Raw genomic sequence first — 20,490 nt, forward strand, 5'->3', positions numbered from 1 at the left:
ACACAATGCAGAAAATGCTGGTTCTACAAAAATAACTAATAAAAAGCATTTGTGTGCTGAAACCTGTGAACATTTAACGAAGTTGCAGAAAGCTCATAAGACACTGCATTCTTTTATGTTTTGGATATAGTGTGTGTCTCTACTAACAATGGAAACTTCAGAACTGATGGCATTTTCTAAAAATATGTTTATGCTAAGAGTGTTTCTTTGACAACCAGATGATACTGGAAAGCTTATTACAGCAAAGCCATTGCTAAATACAGCATTTCCCCTACCTGTACAAGCATATTGCATCATTTGGTACATAATCTTGGCAAAGCCATTTTTCTTATAAATCCCAGCTGTTTCACATACTGTGAGATGTACGCAGCAAAATTGTTTCTTCTTGTTCTTTGTCATTTGCAATTTTTCCCTTCTTGTTGGTGAATATTACAGCTTTATGTTAGATGCAACTGTTTTGGGGTTTTTTATTCTTGTGTTTATATAAACACACTGAGGGAAATTTTCATTTCCTTTTCTGCTTGGAGACAAAAAAGGGATCGATTCTCTGAAGGGGCGGTGCTTATTGTCAGGTAAGTGACCAACAAAAACCTGATGATTGTCAGGTCAGACCAAGCACATATTTTGAAGTCAGTTTATAAAAATAGTTTGTACATTTTTCTAATTGTTGGGCTTATTCGTACATTACATTTCATCAGCTCTTATCTTACCTTATTTCTATGCACATATTTTTATTCACCCCACTCTTTGTCTGCATAAATATGCCAGGAATAAGGTGAATAACTTTTGCTGTGACTTTTCTTTCTATGTAAAAGTGTCCTGGTCGCATTCTTGGCATTATATTGGAAGTGTGATCGGAGTGCCACAGAATGAGTAGATTTTGGGAACAGCAGAGCAAACTTCCTTAAGGGTTGTTTTAAGATTAAAGGATACAACTTTACATGGGTAAAAAATGGGCATATAAATGATGATATTTGTATACTATTCCGAGTTGACTGATTTTCATATATATTTATTGTGTGTTTTGGGGAAAAGAAAATCCCGATGTGAAATTATACGTCTCAACAGTATGCCGGTATATTACAAATGATGAGATACTGTACTTTTCTGCTTTTAAATTTATATGCATTTTTGTTTTGTTTTTTAACATAAATCCTGTGAACTACAGTTAATGTATCTAAACATACATTAAGAATAACTACACTATAGAGTAATACATTTAATCCATTTTATTTATACCCTTTATATGGAGTATAGATTTGGTTACATGTAACATTGTTATTTAATATTGCATTGGGGTGCTGGTCCATTCTTGGTTGTCTTGACATCTATGGAATGTTGACCCACTAATGTCCACTTGATAGTAATTGTTTTGTTATTTTTTTTATTCATTAATCCCAATTAAAGAGTTATGACTAAAGTTTATGTAAAGCCCTGAAGTAGATAAATCTGAGGAACTCTTGATATAGATAGAATTGAGGTAGAGAACAGGATAAGAGTTGCCTAGGATAGTTACACTATTTGCTGTAGACACAGGTATGTAATGTGCACCATCACACTGTAGCAGGAAGTGACTATTTATTTAGAACACATAACATCCAGGGTACCATTGAGTGAAGGAATAACATTTACTGAAAACATTTGATTTCATTACTTAAATTAACAGGCACTTATCTACAAATACTAGGAAAATATAACTCTATATGTAGGCTTACACTCTCAAATAGAGGGGATACTGTTAGTTATACCACTTTCACATTGCCGTCCCTGCAATATCACAGCTTTGTCAAGCCGGGTTTTTGGCAAGTCACAGAGCATCCCAGCTCAGAGACCCCGTTGACACTGCACCTTGGACCCAGCAATTTCCCTGTTTGAACCCCGTTCATACTGAACACTGGTTTGCTCGGGTCTCCCTGGCAACATCTCAAGAGGAGCTCTCTGATTGGCTCCTCTTCTGGTGGTGGTTTTTTTTTCTAGTTTGTTTTTTTTTTTTTACTTTTCAATGGTGTTCAGTGAGACCCGGGTTGAAAAACCCGGGTTGCACTGTTCACACTGCAGGCGACCCGGGACCGACATGGGAATAGCGCTGCAAAAGTCCCGGGTCTAATTCCTGGATCATCATTTGCACTGACCCCATTTCACACTGAGCCTCGACCTGGGTCGTCGGAGCTCGCCCCTGCAAAGAAAAAAAACAAATTTTAGCCAGTGTAAATGGCGTATTATGCTCCCTGATGTTGAACAAATAAATATTTTGGTGCTATAGAGAAAAACAAGCTTACCAGGAAATACTCCCTTAATACATTCAAAACCTGCGTATCTCTATATAATATGCTGTGTAAACTGTCCACACAGATACCAATGAAATATGTGACTCTCTAAGGTTACATCATTTTTTTTTCAGCAAACTACAAGCCACGTATTATTGTTGTCAATGTGTACAGTATATAGAGGACAACAGATTTACATGTTCTGCTATTTTTCAAGCTGTTTTTCGCGCTGCATGTTATGTTGCAAATGCCGTTTGGAAGACTCATGTGGATGAGCCTTAGATTTTGATCTACAGCTTCTCTTTGTTTTCGTACAAGCTTTGCTGGAGTATAGCCTACTCAGGGCAATGAGCCCTCTCTTGTACTGTGTTCTCTATCCAGTTGTGCTACGTAAATATACTTGCATACAATACATTGCACTCAATAGTAGACCACATTAGCCACAAAACATGTATGGCTGTAACAACATTACATTTCACCAAATATCAAAGTGTAGTATTAATGCAAACACTTGAAAGTTATTCATTTTTGCAATTTTTCTTTAAAGTATAACCTAAGAAGGTGCTCATTATTTATTAACATTCATGGGCAGCATGGTGGCTTAGTAGTTAGCACTTCTATCTCACAGCACTGGGGTCATGATTTTGATTCCCGACCATGGCCTTATTTGTGTGGAGTGTGTATGTTCTCCCCATGGTTGTGGGGGTTTCCTTCCACATTCCAAAAACATTCTAGTAGGTTAATTGTCAGCTAACAAATTGACCCTAGTCTCTCTGTGTGTGTGTGTGTGTGTGTGTGTGTGTGTGTGTTAGGGAATTTAGACTGTAAGCTCTAAAGGGGCATTGGCTGATGTGAGTTCTCTGTACAGCACTGCAGAATTTGTTGCGCTATAGAATTGATGATTTATTAATATAAAACCAACATATTGTGCAGTGCTTTGCAAAGAAAACTGTTTAATCGTTCACATCTATCCCTGCCCCAGTGGAGCTTACAGTCTAATTTCTCTGCCACACAAAAACACACCAACAGTATCCAGTTGGTTTTTGGACTGTTTGAGGAAATAACATCCAAACTCCACACAGTAGCATTGTGCAGTTACATTATTTTATTATTAACACTTTTCAGTCCATCATGAATAGATGGATATAACATTTTCATATGGCATGACACAGAATGATTGTAAAGGACAGATTTGTAGGCTACAGACAATAGGTTACTACAGTCCCAGTATTGGCTGTAAATGAATAAGCCACCAGTCATTTCTGCAGTTCATTTACTTTCATGTCCCGCAGGTTCTGCTACTGGTCACAGTGGGTGTGGATGTTTTTTGGGTATTTGAGAACAAATGCGTCATCTGAGGGCAATATGCGATTACTGCATTTGGCAACATACGTCCCAATAACCATGTGCCTGTTGTCAAACTGTGCTGTCATGGATTGTTCTGTTACGTTTGTTCCGCAAATTAATTTATTTGCATTTTGTCACATTGGTATCTATCAGTGGCTGTTGTACAGAATGGTTAAAAAAGAAAAAAAAAAAAAGACAGGAGATCTGAAACCCCAGCTATAAGATCTCTGTTCTTACCAGCACACAACCTCCCTAGGTGAAACGTGAAGATGCTCCCCTTTGTGTCTTATGTACTTGTAAATAAAGCATGTGGTTTAGTGCTGATAGATGGCAGAGTTTGATTTCCACAAGTCCTGTGTGTGTGAGGCGCAGCACAAGGTAACTGTGGCTGAAGGTAAGGCAATACAGTGTAATTCTGGCTGCCGGATGTTATGAGATAGTGTCAGCTGGGGTTTAGTGGTTTAGTTGGAAAGCCTTCTAGTAAATGCGGAGGCGGGCAATGCAGTAAGTTAATTAATGTTGATTGGGATGAGCAATCTGAATATAATACAACTTTAAAAGGCCATAAAATAAGGTTGTTTAAATATGAAAAGGTATTTGTACTATTCACAAATATATATCCAAAGGTTGCTTTATGTATCCTGACAGGAGAATAAAAATGTTTACATTGTATGTAACCTTATTATCTACCTGTAAGATAATGCTTTCTGTAATCAGGCATACAGCACACCCATGCACGCAAATGCCAATTTGGCCCTATGAATATCTGCATGAGTGGTTCCAGAATGATTCGCATTACCGATCAATATATGACCAGGGTTGATCACATGTGAGAACCGTGACTGCACCAGTTGGGCCTAATAGGATCTGTTCAGTTTGGCCACAGAATCCTTTTCTCTGTGATGTAGGACAAGCAACTGGATCTGTCTGTTATTTCTATAACAGACAGATCCAAAAGATCAAAGCTACTGCTTAACCGATTTAGGTAATTTTCAATTAAATTGTCCTAACATTGTAACATGTTTCCTCTTATTTTGTAATGTTCAAATCTGATTTTGATTGGCCGATGATTCCAATCACAGAGGAAGTACTGGCACTTGAGCTATATGAAACCTCTATAGAAATAATCTCCAAATTGATGTAAAACAACCAATGTTAATCATAAAAAATATCAAGCCTATTTAATAATATAGGCTAGCCTAGTATAAACTTTTTCTTGGTGAAAAGCAGTACAGAATGCAAGAGGACACTGACTACTACAATGTTAATATTTGCTCGAGTCAATGCGTCTATTTTGACAAATTACAGCATACATAGGTGGAGAGCCGCCCGGTGTCATGAAATCTGTGACATAATACCTACGTTTCATGACTGTCCACTTACTCCTTGGAGATCTGAGAAGTGTAATTAGTATAATCTTGACATTGCTTCCTGCTTACATTTGAAAACTGCAGACAATGTTGACATTTCATAATAATGGAAGCATCTAGCACTTGTCAAGCCTCTCCCGTCCTTACGCTAATCCTAGTGCCTAATCGTAACCATTTGATCAGGATCTAAGTATTAATAATTCAGGCACACCACTTACAGTGTGATTTAAGCTTCTTACCCTAATAGACTTGTTGGCTTTATCTTCTAAGCTGTTATTTTACTAACTTGATTTAAAACACAATACAGTGGAATGGACACTACTACTTATGAATTTATCTAAAAAACTATGGAGTGTTTCCGCGATTTAGTGCCCTTAACGCTCTTTCAGGGAGTGTTGGATACTGTTTTTGGTTTCACAGTCACACAGAGCAGGAGAACATAAACCATTAGCATAATCACATTGTTGGGGTATGGTGGTACTGAAGAGGACTGCAAACTTCCATATATTAAATAAAGTAAATGAAGCCTCCGTACAGCTTTGATTATTAACATAGAAGTGTTAACATATTGAAAGATAATAATCCCCCAACCCATTTAATGCCAGCTAAAGTGCAGTGTAATTCTGATGCTACTGGTACATGGAACGCTGGAGATGAACATGGGGATTCTGTTCATATTCATATGGGTATTTACAATGTCACAAGCAAGCTCGAAACGTGGACAAACTAGTAGAGAGAACAGGATCCTTCAGGATCATGCAACAGGAAAAATACTGGGGGGACATTTCTGAAAGCTTTTCTACAGGTAGTTAAATGCAGAACAGTTTTTAGAGCAAGTGTTTTCAAAGGCACTATAAAAATCTTTTCCATACACTTATGTCCAGCTTCAGGTTTGTTTCCTATATCAGCTGCTGATCTAATCCCACAAACTAGGAGAAAATGTTTTCTTTGTTGGTTCTGAGTCACAGGTTGTATATGTGGTTGGCCTTCGTTATTTTTATTTTGTGTGCCGTGCTTCCAGGTCTCAGATTTGACAATGTACTGCTGCTAAATGCAAGTAACACAGATACAAAAATAATTTTAGCATCAATTTTTTCATTGCAAAAAAAAAAAAAGAAAAAAATAGTATTTGTCCCTTTGAAATGATGTTGCATTATTAGCTTTATTTACCAATTTCATCATCATCACTATTTATTTATATAGCGCCACTAATTCCGCAGTGCTGTACAGAGAACTCATTCACATCAGTCCCTGCCCCATTGGAGCTTACAGTCTAAATTCCCTACTATAGACACACACACACACACACATTTTCTTTGTATGGTGTATGTGTATAATTTTATTGTTTTACTGTTATGATTTTTTTTTTATACATGAAATTATGGTTTGTAGAAGATTGAGATTACTGGACAGAAGTGATTTTGAGGCTTTCAGGTTGGAAAAATCAGTTGATTAAAATCAGATTAATCTTGAAGCTAGCTTATCATAATAAGGAGTCAGAGAAAAGTGTTCATTCGTGTGATATCTACAAATTGTTCTGTAAAAATGACGTGTAATTATGTATAGATAGGAGAGACAACAGCAGCATGTGAGTAATTGTTTACTCTCCAGTCTCTTATGGCTTGTGAATGCATTTAGCGTAGCATTCAAAATTATCTATAAATATAGATCCCTACAAAATGTATATTTTCAATGAAGAAAACCCAGTAAGTCTCTTTAATTGCGGGTTATGTTTGAAGAGTCTCTAATTTGCAAGAAATTGGATTGGCAATTAAAACCTTAAATCTGTGTGTGAGGAGTTAACCCCCTCCCCCATCTCTGTGTCCTGAATTTACTCTGAACTTGTTCAGCTAATGACTGACTGAGCTGGTACTCCAGAGACAAAGGGTGAGCATTCACTCTTCATATCAGCAGGCTCCCATCCAAGGTCTGGGATTTAACAATGACATAGTAATGCTTCATTTAACTCTGCTTTGTCTTCTTCAATGATTAACCTTACAAATCTCTCTTGCCTAGGTCTGTTTGAATATGGCCGCAATTGGTCTGCCATTGCGAGAATGGTGGGCTCCAAAACAGTGTCCCAGTGCAAGAACTTCTACTTTAACTACAAGAAGAGGCAGAACTTGGATGGCATCTTACAGCAGCACAAACTGAAGATGGTAAGAAACCAGGGATTGTCATTAATGACTGGTGTATTTAGATCTAGTTCACAGCTGAAGGTACACGAACAGAATAGTTTCTGAAAGCCATTTAACTAAATGTACACTGTGTAAACCATCTTTCCTGTGCACAACAAATTGGACATTTTTGATGGTGCAGGCACAGAAACCATTACTAACCAACTGTCCTTCCCTTATTTCTTGTTTCCCCTGCTATCTCAGATATTTCATTTCTCCAGGGCTTTCTTAAACTCAATATTTCTGACTGAAATAAGTCTCCCCCTCCACTCTCCGACATATCCCCCTCTTTCTGCTGATGACAAAATCCTCTTTTCTGTCCCTCAAGTCTGCTGCCTCTGCTGTTATCCTCGACTCCTCCCTCTTTCAAACCTCACATTTAGTCCCTCGCCAAATCCTGCTGCTTCCACCTCCAGGATATATGCAAAATACGGTGTCCTCACCATGGAAGCCGCTCTAGATCTGCTGTCCATAGTCGCTACATTGGCTCCCTGTGGCCTACAGAATTAAATTTGAACTTCTAACCTTTACCTGCAAAGCTTTGGTTTTAAAGCGGCAATGGCTGAACCCTGCAGCCATTGCCGCTTTTAAAACGGGCGTTTTGAGTATGCCCATTAGAAGTGACGTCATTTTTAACTGCAGTTTGTGAAACTTTCGTTTTAGAGGTGCTGCTGATTTACAAGTGGTGGAACGACTATCTGTCGGTTACGTGGCAAGTCTTATCTTTACTGGTGTCTGTTAGATGTTCAGTCTATATTTTCTGATCGTCACTGTGAGATTAATCGAAATTTTAACGTCAGTGTCAACTCTGTCGGCATTCTCACAGCCGATAATATGACCACCACCGACTGATTACCTCTTCTCACTTCTGCCTCCAGGAGTTCACCCAGGCTGCTCCCCACCTATGGAACGATCTCCCACAACCTATGAGATTAGCAAAGGTTTCAAGCATGCCCTTAAGAATAACGTCTTTATTTAAGCCTATCTCCAAACTAGTTTCCCTCGGCTGTTATCCGCTCCCCCACTCAATGCCACCCAATTTGTCTTCCTCTTCCCTTTAGGATGTAATCTCTCACAAGCAGGGCCATCTTTGCCTGTTTTCTCCTTCCACTATTGTATCACCCTGTGTATCTCTAGACCTGGTCGCCTAGTCCTGTATTCTTGAGCCCAGGTCTACTTTATGTTGGACATTACCATCACTCTCACTCCCTGTCCTGTAAATATCTTGATCAGCATTACCAAGTTATTTGTGTATAATTTAATTAGTAATGTCTGATCTTTGTATTCTGTTTGTGTATGCAATGTGTTATGATTTGTTGGTGTGTGTACTACTGTACATTTCATATACAGCGCTGCAGGTCAATGTGCATCAACAACTCCATAAAACCTGGAGCTCTGAGTAGTCTGAAAACAAAGTCCGATGAGTTGGATTTTACTCTTTTTGGCTTTTGAATGGGTTTGGAGAAATCCCCAAAATATCTTTCCGTTTCTGACTTGGCTCTGTTATGAGCAGTATCTTCTAGTTTAATAAATAAAATACTTGCTATTTATTTACTTATTGTTATCTTTATTATCCTTTTATTGGATGACACAAATGGTCCTCAGCGCCATACATAATGCAAACAAGTCAGTACATGTATTATTATTTTATTATTATTAATGTTTATTTATAAGGCGCCACAAGGCGTCCGCAGCGCCGTACAGAGACAAACAAATTACAATACAATGGGAGACAGCACAGTACAGTAAACAGTAAGCACAGCAACTCGGTAAGCTCAATGCACAGCTAGAGAGGGCGGGGAAGGGGGAGGTAGGATCCGCAAATGACGGGGCCCAAGAAGGAGGGCGCGGAAGACAGGGAGACCCCCAGGGGGGAGGAGGGAGCGAGAGTGGACATGGAGTGGAGCCTCGAGGAGGAGGGCTAAGTAGCTGGAGAGCAGAGTTAGAAGTGGTGGAAACAGGAGGAGAGATGGCCCTGCTCAGAGGAGCGTACAATCTAAGGGGAGGGGTGGACAGACAGAGAGACGCAGGGGAGAAAGGGAGAGTAGGGGGACGGAGGCAGAAGATAAGGTAGAAAGTTAAGTGGGAGACAGAAAGGCTTTAAGAAAAAGGTGGGTTTTTAGGGCCCGTTTGAAACTGGACAGATTAGGGGAAGTTTTGATGGAGGAAGGGAGCTTGTTCCAGTGGAGGGGGGCAGCGCGGGGCAAAGTCTTGGATACGCGCGTGGGAGGAGGTTATAAGGGGGGAAGAGAGGCGACGGTCAGAGGCAGAACGGAGAGGGCGGGATGGAGCATGAATAGAGAGGAGGGTGGAGATGTAGGGCGCAGTGGAGTTGGCGAGGGCCTTGTAGGTGAGTGTGAGGAGCTTAAAGAGGATTCTGAAGGGGAATGGGAGCCAGTGAAGGGCTAGGTAGAGGGGGGAGACAGAAGAGGAGCGGCGAGAAAGGAAAATAAGCCTAGCGGCAGCGTTAAGAACAGATCGAAGGGGATCGAGATGAGAGTGGGGGAGGCCAGTGAGGAGGAGGTTGCAGTAGTCCAGGCGGGAGATGATCAGAGAGTGGATAAGGCATTTGGTGGCATCTTGTACATGGTATTACATGTACATGGTATTACAGGATAATACATTAAACAAATAACAATATACTCTCAGCTAATAGCCTAAATTGGCAATGGGGTGCAAGGGGATATACAGTGCAAGCTGAAACTTGTGCCCATACTCGTGGGAGCAAAAAGGAGGATCAGGGCCGCTGATGGAGGTGTGAAGACAATGGAGAAGTGGAGCTAAGAGGCAGAGAGCCTAAGGAGATGGTGCAAAGTGTAGCTGGTGAGTAGAAGTCATAGGCAAGGGAAGAGGGCGCTGCTCATGACCGCTTACAATCTAAATCGAAAGGAGCAGATAATTGTTTGACACATGGGCGCTAGTTAGAGTAAGGGGATCTAGAAATCTGAAAGGAAGGATTGAAGCAAGAGTGGGTGAGATGGACGATGAGAGAGGATGAGGTATACTTCAAAGGAGAATGTTTAAATGCTGGAATGTAGGCTTTAATGAGCAGGTGGCCTTTTACAGAGCATTTGTAGACTAGGGGATAGTCTGATACAGTGAGGGAGATTGTTCCAGTGCTGGTGGGCAGCATAGGGGAAATCTTGGATTTGTAAGTGAGACACGGCTACCAAAGGGGTGGTGAAACGACGGTCATTGCCCGACTGGAAGGGGTGGGAGGGAGTATGTAGGGAGCAGTGGAGTTGGAGAGGACTTTATATGGTAGGGTGAGGAGTTTGAAGAGGATTCTTTAAGGAAAATAACAATATTTAATTATTACATGCAAAGCAGATCTACTCATCATCAACAAAATCATCATCAACATTTATTTATAGAGCGCCAGCAAATTCCGTAGCGCTTTACAATTGGGAACAGAAACAGAGCAGGTTTTAACTCTGTTTTGGCTATGATTTTTGGTTAATGGCGGTGCACATGCTGCATGGTAATGTTTAATCTTACCATGCATGCTTTTATACCCTGGCTCTTCCCCCAACTCCTGGGATTCCCATTCCCCAAGGCAGATGAATGCACAAAGTGAGAGAGAGGGGGCAAATATGGAGGACATAGTGTAACCACGACACCCTTCCCTCAATATTCTCCTTTGTACATAGATCCTAAATATTTATATATTGTTTGGCGTTTCCAATACTATGTCTAGTCTTGTATATCAATATTGCAGTCTGAGAGTGCTGCATATTTGTTAAACTGGGTGACAGAAGAGGTTTTGCATCCTTGGTCTCGTCTATAACCAGTTTGTCTCTTTTGAGTAGTAAGGACTTTTACTAAATGTGGCAATAATTACAGTTTTATGTTTGCTGGAGATCGAAACCACAGTAGATTCCCATGGTGCATTATAAACTTATTTTTTTTTCCTTTTTGATGTCGGTTAACACATTTGAGATTTTTTCCCTTTATTTTTTTCCTCTGTTGTACTTTTCCATCTCTTGAAAAATAAGCACAGACGGTCTATGATTGTGCCAACAAAATTATTAAACCAAGCACACAGAGTATAGATATTCTTTAAAGTCTTCCACACACTGTCTGCTGGTTGCCTGTGCTCTGTCTGGGGTTTAAGAATATTTTTTTATTTTTTCATAGACAAAAATAAAGGAGTGCTGCAGATACATCAGGCATGGCCTTGAGTTCTATGAGAGTCTTCATCCTGATATTCTAAATCGAAAAGAACGATTATAAAATCTGCCTTTGATGCTCCTGCCATCATCAGCTTGTATATTGTTGCATTACTAAAAACACAGGAGAGGTCAAATGATCAGACCTGGAAATTGTACCACAAGAAAGTCCATTATCCATCACCTGCGCATGGTGGATGCCTATTGGTTGAACCAGTATTCAGCCTATCATTTTACAAGGAACTAGTAACATCAGTGAGGCAACGTTGTAAATGTAAGAGTGACTCATACCTCAGTGATGTCACTAGGTCTTTGAGAATTGTAAAGAGGTAATCTCAGCCCACGCAATGGCTGCCTCCACAGTATGGAGGTGACATCTGAAGTTTAGGATTTGGAGTTTGGAAATCCTAGCAGCATGTCTGTCTTGCTCAATGACAACATATATGGTATTTGTTACCATGTTGTTTCCTACTATTCTATTTAAAGAAATAATTTGTCCCCAACTAAGTCGCTGTTCAGTTCACTTGTGTGTATCAACAGTGACGTGGCTTCTTGTTGTTCTTATACAGCTTCTTCATCACTTGTTTATGTAATGGGTATTCTTTCACTTTGGACACATTAGCTTTCTAACAAATGACGATGGTCATAAAAAGGTTGTAGGAAGAGTGCCGATTGGATGACTAAATGACCGGTGTGTACATACACAATAAACTATGTTTAAATTCCTAAAATGCGGGATTCACCTTTTTTATATAGGATCCTTTAGAATTGGAGGTAAAAGGTGCTGTTTTCACTTCGGTATTTTAGGTAAGATGCATCTTATTTTCCTTGCAACCTTAAACTTAGTGCAGAGAAGTGCAAGGTTATTGGCGAAACTACCATTGGTGCAGCAGGTGCTGTGCACTGAGGCCCATGGAGGTAATGGGGCCTGCTGCATGGCAGATGCAGATGGTTGGAACTAGTGAGCTGTGGACCCCCGGTTCCCTCCCAGTTTCTGCATCGGGGCCCACAGCTCGCTAGTTCCCGAATCTGTGCAAGGTGCAAACATCTGGTTGCAAGCAGTACACTTTGCAACCTTGTCTATGTGCAGAATTTTTGGTTCACAAGTGATATATTTAAAGATACAGGTAATGTTAAATACAGACACATCAAAAGGACCAAAAGGCTTACTCTACTGCACTTGCGCATGAAATGCAACTTGTCTCACTTCACCTCTTGATGTACAATTGTCTGGAAGTGTCTGAAAATACGAACACATGTGCACAATGTGTGTCAACTATTGTGTGCATAATTACATCACTAAATATACTTTCTTCCAACTGTAAATCAGACCTTGGTTACATTAATATCTCTGTAATTAGGGCAAAAATCATGTTAGTAAGTTTAAGACTCTTCTGGAAGCAGAATGGTTAAATATGTTGTCCACTGATCCCTCTGTATGTAGTATTTGTATTATCCGCTCATACCATCCCAATTCTTTATTCTGCATTTCCCCTGCTGTTGCAATGAACTTAGACTTTGTAGCTTATGCTACCAAATCTGCGGCCTGCTCTGTCAGTAATTGCTCTAGGATGCTGCCCAAATGATCTGGAGATCGTGTGAACGTCTCAATGTCAGAGCCAGTTGCACATGACACAGAGTAAAGCAGGCAAAGGAAATGCCACTGCAGAAAATTTCTCCCGATGCAATATCTTTTTAACGATTTTTACCAACTACTGAAAGTCCCGATCAGCATGCTGATTCATGCGTTCACACTTACACAAGTTTACATGATTTACCTTCAGATCTGTGCTCTTCACCTGTCATAACCATTGGCTGAAAAGATTGTGACTCTGTAAAGTCTATGGAGATCTGCCTACACTGCTGGTCGTGAGTGCAAACATACTTCAGAAATTGCCCGTAATTGTTTCATAGTTTATAGAGATTTTTTAGTCCATTTATAAAATCAAATAAAAATGATACAACGTGATTGTGGTATTGTACACACTAATGTGGTATTGGAAAAATCTGCAGTGTGTACCTAGCTTAACAGTATGGTAAAAGTGTGTATGTTCTTGAAGGTTTTTTCTATGTATGTTTGCCAGTATACAAACTCATTGTTTCTATTTAATTGTGAGGGTGGTGTTCATACTATGATAAATTATATCTGTCAGAAGTCACATTATAGAAATACATTAGGCTTGTCGACTTCTACTATTCGTATGTTTTGCAGTGAGGAAGGGGGTAACTTATCCCATTTATAAAGGTAGCCTGTGCCTTTTCAATAAGGTTGTTCATCAGAGAGTGGCTGGAACAGAGAAGGTGAAGGAGGCCTTTACCATAGTAACCATTGTGCTCCATTATCTTATGGCTGTTCTCCCGACTATTTGTCTTCAGGTCTCTCTTCAGTCAACAAGAAAGCAATTAAAATGCAAGCTGAGTGGATATTTCCAAATCTTTTCAGTTTCCTTTTGGTAAAAACAAAATAAATAAATGAGAAGCGGTTTTCCGATAACTAGGATAGTCAGGACATTCATTACCTCCTAACTCTGAACAAAATTACGTTGTGCATCTTTATGCAGTTTTCCAGTCCCCGAATGGAAGTATTTGAAATGCTTTTAGGGCCAGTCTGCTTGTAATGCAGCATGATATAAATAGAACACATCCGGAGCAGCTATTATCACAGGCAACTGATTCCAATACAACACTAAGCAGCTGCCAAATTGCTGAAACCCTCTTACCAGGCCACTTTTAATGTTGTATGTAGGTGAACTGACCTTGATAGATAAAGGTGATTCACACAATTTAAATTGAAACATCAGGAAAGACTGCTTTATTACTGCAAGATAAGTTTTATCTTGATCTGACAAGTGCTCAAATGCGTTTCTTCTCCCTCCAATATCTTGACTCTTTATTTTCCCCTTAGATATTCATGCATTCACTGATGTGGACAGGTAATGTTGAGGCTTCAGATAATAGGTTTATGATAGGGATTGGTCAGATTTGATGAGAACTGGCAGCAAGGCTGGTTGGTTCATGACCGTGATCTTCAAGTGTGTCAGCTGACTGTACTAACTGATCCCAAAGTGATTTGTTCAGTTTGATCACCCCATACCCCGATGTGTGTAGTGTAAATGGACATAGATTAAATCTGAGTCAGGAGGAATGGATATGTGTGGATAGTGTATAGCAGTGTCTCCTCCCTAGTCCACCAGGACCATGCTTGCAAGAGATTCTGAAAACATGCACTGTTTGTCTTCCAAGAACAAAGCAACCAACAATCAAATCAACTTCGGAGAACCTTAACAAGGGCTGTAACTAGAGCTGTGCGAGAGGGGCAACTCTCCCTCCCCCCCCCCCCCCTTCCTTCCCAAGGTACAATGCTGAAGGGAGTCCAGTTTATGAATATTTTGGGTTCATTTGGTTAAAATTGAGGGCTAGGGGGGCTGCAGTCTACCTTCCCGTCCCAAGCACTAAACTTTTAAGTTGCGGCTCTGACCTTGACCTATTTATGTAAAGTTAAAGCTACACAGTTATCTATGTTGCCAACTCTTGTAGCCTAGAAAAGTTCACCCGCCTGTGAATCTGTACAACCAGCTACGTTTAGTTGATTTGTGGAGGGCTCTCACTGATGGTAATTACAGCCTTCAGATTGTCCCTACATTCTACCAGCAGTTCTAACAACAGTTACACTTTGGCTTGTCCTGGGTATTTAAGGAAATTGAAACTATTTTATATATGTAATAAGTGAAGTTTTTCCTGAAATATGTTGGTTTTAAATGATTTGTAAGAATATGCATTGTATGTCTGGGATTGGTGCACTCCAGAAAGGTATGGAAGCTGTGGATGTATAGTTTGCAGGACCATTCTTGGTAACTATATATAGTTTTAGGCTAGATGGCTTTGTTTTAAATAAGATTTAAACTAACTTTTAAGCTTATTATATTTTACACTGGCTATATAAAATAGAATGTAATTGTACAACAAGGAACGTTTCTGGTCACGGACACGCCATTTTCTTCTGTAAACAGTCTGCTTTGTTTATAATGAACTTCTTTCTTCTAGGAGAAGGAGCGCAACAGCAGACGCAAGAAAAAAAAAGCTGCACAAATGGAGGAGGAGGTCCCATACACACCTGCCATAGAGGAGGATGAAATGGAGGCTTCTGGGATTAGCGGTAACGAAGAGGAAATGGCAGAGGAAGGAGACAGTGAGTATTGTTGTAGTGCTTTGTTATGCACTCTTCCACTAATATTATTTGTGGTAATTAAAATACCTAGATAATTACGTGTCTTGGTTTTTTTTTTTTTTTGCTTTTTTTACTGATCTGCAGTAATCCATGTTCTTTTCCTATGTTGCACTACTGCTACATGCTGGAACTGTTACATATCACATCTGTGCTCATCGTCATTCAGATTAGCATTGTGACGTTCCTTCACATGAAACATTGGCCATCTTCCAGTTGCCTTTAGTCAATAGTGTGTGTGTGTGTGTATGTATGTATGTATGTATATGTGTGTGTATAGAAATGAACAGACAAAACAAGTATAATACATAAACATTGAATGCAAAAAAAAGGGTAAAATAATACCGTTACACAGTAATGCCCAACGATCGTTTCAGTATTCCTAACTTTCTTAAGGGGCCCCTGAAATCATCTTTGTATGTGTAAGGTATGGCACATCTATAAAACAGCATTTCAATACAGAAAATACCTTTTTTAATAGGTATACTTGTAGGGTGGGCTTAAAGGGTTCTTATTTACTGTATATTGTTGCTTACTATATTTTCTATTTGATATCATTGGATATTATTTTGTGAATATTTTTCAGTTTTATGCTGCATACATGAATTGATAAATACACTGATTAATACTTTCTACATGGCCACATGTAGAAAGATGTGATGTGATATTATACAATAAGCGTACTTGTGCGTTATAGCACTGCTATTGTGTTGTCCAGCCTTTAAACTGATGTTTTTGCCATGTTCCATCAGATGCAGTTAACAACAGTTCTGACACCGAGAGCGTTCCTTCACCAAGGCAGGAAGCCAAAATGAGCAATGACAATGAGTCCAAGTCAGTGGGAGTGTCTGTGGTGGAAGCAGACAGTGAGGTTCCAGCCATTCCTGGTAACTCCACCACTCTGCAATCTCAGGAACTTACTGAAAGGACTAGTAATATGGAGGACCCCAAAGAAGAGCTAGAGCCCAGTGTGCTCAAAAGGGAGGAGGAAGATGACGGAAAGGCATGTGAGGAGCTAAACAAAAGTGAAATAAAGCAGGAAGAAGCAGAGGACTGGAAAGATAATGTTGCTGAAGAGTTGCAGAAAGAGGCAACAGAAGTGCCGCAGAAAGTGGAGAAGAAGCACAGCAAACATGGGGGAAAGACGAATGCAGACAGTGACTCTAGTGCCACCTGCAGTGCAGATGAGGCAGAAGAGCAGGAACCCACTGATAAGAACAGGTATGAGGAGAGCAGGCAGGTGGAGCTTCCTGGATCAGAGGGAATAAATGTACACCAGGGCTGTCACCATGGTGAATCAAAAGAAATGTATCTTAGGGACTGGAGGAAAGAGTACCAGTGTTACAGAAAAGAAGTAATCTATGACATCTCTGGTGCAATGTTTGTCATGGATGCTTTTTTCCATTTAACACCGGCATTTGTGAAAGCTTAGACATCACCAACCCTCTGGGAGGGGGGTGGCTTCACACATTTTGTGAAGGGAACCATGGCTGGTATCCTGTAGGGGCAGTGAGTATCGTTCTACTGTGAAAACAGTAGATTATATTCTGGTCATTTAGACTGTATATAGTAACTGTGTATGATATCTTTTATGATGATGTTTTTAGGTTTCCGATTCATACTAATTTGACTCTGACCTGACATGCAACTATGCTAACTCTGTGTGTTTCGGTGTAGAATATATCATATTCTAATAAAACAGGCTCTGCAGCTGACAGTTTGCCTGACAAGTAGTTGAAACTTTTTCCTATTGATGATAATGCTCAGCAGTCCATACACACAAAACAAGAGCACCAAGAATCACATTGCAGAAAACCCCATAGTGAAGTTTAATTCTCAAGTTTGAATTATCTTGATCATTACAAATATATGCAAGACAGAAAGCAGCACTGAAAGTCATTCAAACTAACAACAATAAAAATGAATTGCAGTATAACTTTGGGGAGTTCAATAAAAGAGGTGGTAATAGTGGGGGGGGGGGGGGATAGTGCTACCCCTTTTCTATATTGCAAAAGGGTTAAGACAATTTTTTCCTTTATTCAGTTTCCCTCATAGCCAGTCTCTGGCAAAATCACTGTTACAGCATTGCAGGTGTCCAATGCTATGACCATATGTGGATCTGTTAGAAACAGAAGGAGCAAGATAGGTCTCCTTTACCTGTGTGTGCAATGATTGCTGTATTTTACAAGGAGCAGCAGCGGCTGAAAAGTATTAGGCTATGGCCATTACCATTTTAGTCTCACAGCAGCTCCCTAAAATATACATGAATTAACCGTATATGTCTACTGGTGATTCCAGTAGACTTCTATTTCCCTGTGTAACAATGATACTATCAAAAATTATGTTATACTCAGTGCTCCTCAAACTCTTAGAATACAAACAGGGCAAGTTACTCTAATGTCATGACTACCATTTTAGAAATAGTTTTCCTTCAAAGCACAACAATTCTAAATGGACACATACAATTATATTTTAGCAATCATATTTGAAATGCAAGTACATGGTACCATAGGAGCAAAATTTATTGGGGGTGTTCTCGTTGCCTCCAATTCCCCATTATTCTAGAAAAATGCCATACATAGAAATTTGCAGAAGCTGCACAAATTTTTGGGATTGAAGCACCCATAGAGCTGGCTACAATGCATGCAGCATTCAGAACACAAGTGATCAATTACAGTCCATACACACAGAATCTGAACTGACACTGAGAATTACAAGACATAGAACATGGTAACACTATACATACATATGATTCTGGGTGTTTCGGCAAATAGAGGAAACAGCAGCACATTTCCTAATTTCTTACATATGACGCCTCCTCTACCGCTTTGCGTGGCCATCTTCTGGGTCAGGGCGTGCCTGGATGCGGAGGGTGAGCTTGCATCAGAAATGAGATTAACAATTACTATGTGGCAGGTGCACTGCTGTCTGACTCCTATGTGTTTAATAAAAAAAAGGAGCAATGTAGCTCTGTTTATGTTGGTTCATAGCCCATAGTATATACAATGCAAAATAGAAGATGCTTGCACATACAGGACAACAGGCACAGGGCAGGTGCAAAGGTATGCAAAGGTTTTTGCATACAGAACAGGGTTATTGAGTTTATAATCCACAAAACATGGGACTGTCCCAGAATGAGAGCTGCCAATGTTTTTTTGACTTCCGGTGATTTTTTTTATTTTTTCTACACCTCTATACCCAAATCCTATTTATTTATTTTTGCTCACCTTTGATATATTAACAACGATGTTTATCCATCACCTCTATTTTAGAATAGTTATTTAATGGGTCAATAATAAGTATTAAAAAAAATAGTGGCTGGCTAATCGATTTTTGTTTTACATCGATACTCCTTGTTCTACTGTTAAGTCATCTCTAGTTCAAAATAATCTGTTCCCCTACAGTAGAATCCCCTCCTCATTTCACATCCCTTATGGTGGGGAAGGAAGAAGCATTAGCAATAAAAGTGCAGTTACTGTCGCTGTAAAAGAGAAAGTCACTGAAGGCATTGTTGTCTACATGACATGCCTGGAGCTTGTATCAGACAAAATAGCCCATAGGGTCTCAAGATCATTAGAAATAATAAATGGATTATGGCATAATCCCCTTGGATGTACACAGTAGGATCTGGAAGGAGGTCTCTTCCATGGGACTCCCACCATTACCCAGTGGTTCTTTGCTCTGTCAAGGATGAGAATTTTTGCTTTTGAGGGGGGCTACAGTCAACCATAGCATCCACTATTATGTATGGGTTATGTGTGTGAATGTGGCACCTTGTCATGGCTATGACCACTTTCCAGTATGGTGCTGCAGTAATTTCAGTATGTGCAGGATTGAATTGCTGCCTCCTGTGAGTTCCAGGAGAGGCACACACTGAATTACTACACATGGGGGGAATTCAATTGTCGGCAATGTGGAGCGCAGACAACGCGCCGCGCACATTGCCAGCAATTATTTTAGAAATATCGACTCACTTTTCCCCGCACCTCTATTGGGTTGGAGGGGAAAAATGAGTGTCAATTTCTTTCCAATCTCTACTGCGAAGTGTATTGCGGACGTTGCAGAGACACTTTGCGGCTAATTGAACACCCCCTGGGTGCACATACCGAAGATTAAGATTTCGCCAGAGTTGACAAACTACTTTAAAGAACTCTGACAGTTATATTAACCTTCCGGAGCCAAATTCCCCTGTTTTGCTGCAGTCGTCCTTTCAATAAAACCCAATTAATTTGCCTCAAGAAAAATATATTTTACCAGCCATGTCTCTGTCCCTAAAGTGAGTTTGTTCGCTCAAGAAGGGCCCTTCAGTAAAGTGTCTGCTGGAAATAGTTCTCCTTCAGTAATGACTGAAGGAGATGTTTTGTACAATCCACCTTTGTTTAAATGTTGTATTCAGTGTTCTGGCTGATTGCTTACAGGAACAGATCAGATATACTATTTTGAGGATTAATAAAGATTCTACATTGTAAGCATTACATTCTGTTCTGGCCCTATTTGCTCTGACCTCTTACCATGGCCTTTCTTTTGGTCCTCTGTTGGAGAACAGTGGTGCTTGATTCTGTTACAGTACATTTGCTCCGAGGGATTTTTTTGTATGGAGTTAATAGTACCATTGGTATTGCTCAAACTTCCCATTTTCTTCTCTCATGTTCTAATATTCATGACCTAAATTCATATTCATGACCTAAATCCCACCAGCTATTGATTCCAAAGGCAAATGTAATATCTTCTTTCTGAATACGGACTTGCTAGTATTGCAGCTATGTTTATTGTTATATAGTTGGCACATCTGGCACTGCTTTATTGCGGAAGGTGTTAAAACTAGTGGCCATATAGGCACATCCTTATTGCTGAGGAGGGCTTGTAAAGATTGTTTTTTTTTTATGGCATGTAGTAGACTAACTATTTACCATAAATAGAGATTGATCTCATGTT

The 20,490-nt window shown here is 39.8% G+C and overlaps 1 protein-coding gene across 16 annotated transcripts in view; it reads left to right on the forward strand.

Annotated features, from left to right (window-relative positions):
- The window catches only part of NCOR2 (nuclear receptor corepressor 2), a 285,729-nt gene that overhangs the window by 201,031 nt on the left and 64,208 nt on the right, over positions 1–20,490 (forward strand). For all 16 annotated transcript variants that reach the window (XM_075177047.1, XM_075177100.1, XM_075177115.1 and 13 more), the window contains 3 exons: positions 7,001–7,143; positions 15,375–15,519; positions 16,308–16,776. In XM_075177047.1, coding sequence (XP_075033148.1) covers positions 7,001–7,143; positions 15,375–15,519; positions 16,308–16,776 — 757 coding nt within the window. The remainder of the gene's footprint in view (positions 1–7,000; positions 7,144–15,374; positions 15,520–16,307; positions 16,777–20,490) is intronic.

Source organism: Mixophyes fleayi, chromosome 1 (genome assembly GCF_038048845.1).
Source record: "Mixophyes fleayi isolate aMixFle1 chromosome 1, aMixFle1.hap1, whole genome shotgun sequence".
NCBI classification, from domain to species: Eukaryota; Metazoa; Chordata; class Amphibia; order Anura; family Limnodynastidae; genus Mixophyes; species Mixophyes fleayi.